We start from the raw sequence: 3,002 nt of genomic DNA, 5'->3' as shown, positions 1-3,002 counted from the left end.
GTGTTACTGGAAAGCTGCGTAAGCTAGCATTGATGTGGATGGAGAGTGTGGAAAACTGCCTGATGCACTGTACTTTTAACTTCAGGAAATGAACTCAACTTGACAATTCCAGTTGGCTGCAATGATATGCAAGATGTTCTGCACGAAGTAAACATTCTCAGTGTCTTAATTTTTCAACGAAAATGGCAAAACCCATGCCAAATGTAGCAAAGATCACTTCGTTTTCTAACAGGTGTATTGCAATTCTGAATTAAAACTGAATCATTGAATGGTGAATAGAGGGCACCACTTACAGTGCACACAATGTTACATTATATGCTGTCGGTTTCAGACTTCATACCAATGTGCAGTTTCTGCTTTCTACTGTAAATCCAAAACTGTGACCTTCTCCACCCCAGCGTTCCACATAAACTAAGATTTCAATCCTATTTATTAGGTAAAAACTAAATGTCAGGAACATATCTGTAAATTCTCAAACACATAACCACTAATATCTCAATAATAAACAGCACAGGGAGCAACCATCTCTAATCAATAAACTAAGGTGCAATACATCATTCAATAATTCATACCTCTCAGTCATTGAGGAGTTAATCCACAATACAGAATGGTTGGAAATAGAAATCAACTACTTGTACTTTAAAAGATGATGAAATATTGAATTGTTGTAATGCCATATGTCAAAGTATTCAGTTAGGATGCTTAAATCAGTGTCATTATTTAGAACTTAAACTTGATTAAGCCTCTTGAATTGTATTGTCTCTGTGATTATTCCAGACAGTAGCAATGATGGTCAGTTCATAGTGCAGGGACAGAGCTGAGAGGCTGGATTCTTCTCTGCAAAGTAACCAATACAAAATGAAACATGCAGGTTTTATCGGTCAATAGGCATGTGAAGCTTGAGCAGGAACAATGAGCCGTTTGTAACTCAGCAGCGAATTCTGGCAGGCATTTTACTCCTCCATGTCTTGATATGCAAGGTATGCAACTATTGTATAGAGCTCAGGTCAACAGGGGCCTTTAGTGTGCATTTGTTTTTCTCTCTGTTTCTTTTAAAGCAGGTTGCCATGGTTATATTAACACAAAACAGATCGATCTACAATCTGTGAATGAATATAAGAACATCATTTCCCCTTTTTATAATTTTTTTTTACAAAGACCAGTGCTAGAAGCACTTTGTTAGTGTCTGTGTTTTCCATCCTAATAGGCAAATGTGATACCATACGTGACTTGATGGCCATTGTCCCATGCATACAGGATACGCTCTTTGGGGTTGTAATCAATTTGGGTTGTGTAAGAGTACTCATTGGTAAATGGCAGCCGTGGATTGATTTGTGTGTTTGTATGGGTGTCAAAAGCATATGAGATGTTAGCATGCTTGTTGTTGTAGCTGTCCACTGCATACAACACCCCACAGACTATGAAGCAGTTGCCGTAATAGTTCTTCCTCAAGCCGGTCCTCCAGGTCGTCTCCTTTTGGATGGACAGGTCGACAGTGTTGAGCCTACTGATGATAATGACCTCTTGCAAGGAGCCCACATCATCAATGGCTGGGTAAATCACCCACAAACCATTCTCATCAACGGCAAAGTCTATGTCGGAGTGGCCCCTCCACCTCCAGGGTGTGGCCTCATCATACACTGCATCATGAAGCAGGGTCCAGGCAGCCACATACCTTTGCTTCAGGTCATATTTGATAATATTGCGAGTGAAAGCTCTATTGTAGTAGAAAGCCCCACCATACACCACATGGCCCGTACCAATCCAATTGTATGGAAGTTTGTACGAGTTACTCCAGCGACCTGAAAGGAGATGTGACAGGAAATTTATTTTTCATATACGCCTAATCATTTCTCATTAACTCAATTGAGGACATTGTTCAGATGCCATGAGCACCAGCTGCTCATCCACCACTTTAGTCAACTATCCATTCTCCATGTGGGATCCTAAACAGTAATATTACAAGACTACACTCATATGTGGGAAATCGAAAGGAAGGCCATTTAGCCCTTGAACCTGTTCTAATATTCAATCAGATCATGGCTGGTCTATACCTTAACTTCATCTTATTCACCTTGGTTGCATAAAATGAAATTGTAATCAATATAGTAGCCTACTTCCCAGCAGTGTTGAAGCCACCAGCTGTACTTGCAGTTGAAATCAATTAACTCATCTTATTCTGCACGGTTCAACTCTACATGAAGCAATGTATTTACCAACTAGAAATAATAGGTTGCTTTGTTCTGTACTGTAATTTAGTACTCAGCAATGAAGCTGTTATGATCTGCAAATCCTGCCTGAACACTTCAGGTGTCAAGTAGCAATTCCAGGAATTATCTGTTGCATAGATTCGAAAGAACTTGAAAAGTCAAGTTTAACAGAAATTGGATATCTATCCAGAACTTAGCTATAACAGTTTATTTAGAAGGTTTACATTTATTGTCGCCTTTTTAATTGTCTCACTAAATTTAAGCTACAAGATTGGATAAGCAAGGACTTGCCAATTCAGATGGACAGAAGAACTGTAAAATTAATTGTATTGATTTTTCACTTTTATTCCACTTATGTGGTGTGGCTGAGATCAGGACCTTAAGGAACAGGTTGTCACCAGTGTTAGATGCCAGTGTGCCATTTCTTCATTACAAACACGGGTGAACTACCACATTGATGCGAAATTCCCTCTCATACAATCTTCCTTGGAAGTATGTAGTTTGTGATGCATATTTCACTTTCTCCCTTCATTGTCCCCTGAGATCACGTAGCCTGCTACAGCCCCTTTTTAATGTTGCTACCAAACCACTGGCAAACACTGTTTCCTTACTCAGACACTCCCCACAATGAAGCAGTCGTGCAAGATAGATTTCCATCTCTATGTCCCCTACTTCTGCAGGACTGAGAGTCACTTAAGAAATGGATTTGAGATAACAAGGTGTAGAGCTGGATGAACACAGCAGGCCAAGCAGCATCAGAGGAGCAGGAAAGCTGACGTTTCGGGTCGAGGG

General features: G+C 40.0%; 1 protein-coding gene across 1 annotated transcript in view; it reads right to left on the bottom strand.

Moving 5' to 3' along the window:
• Positions 1-217: 217 nt before the first annotated feature.
• LOC125484213 (olfactomedin-like protein 2B) overlaps positions 218-3,002 on the bottom strand; it is a 6,701-nt gene continuing 3,916 nt past the window's right edge. The window contains exon 2 of the mRNA XM_048602018.1: positions 218-1,802. Coding sequence (XP_048457975.1) covers positions 1,201-1,802 — 602 coding nt within the window. The 3' untranslated portion in view covers positions 218-1,200. The remainder of the gene's footprint in view (positions 1,803-3,002) is intronic.

The sequence above is a fragment of the Rhincodon typus genome, chromosome 10 (genome assembly GCF_021869965.1).
Source record: "Rhincodon typus isolate 14 chromosome 10, sRhiTyp1.1, whole genome shotgun sequence".
Classification (NCBI taxonomy): domain Eukaryota; kingdom Metazoa; phylum Chordata; class Chondrichthyes; order Orectolobiformes; family Rhincodontidae; genus Rhincodon; species Rhincodon typus.
The sequence above is the reverse complement of the archived record's forward strand: the minus strand, read 5'-3'. Positions and strand labels throughout refer to the sequence as shown.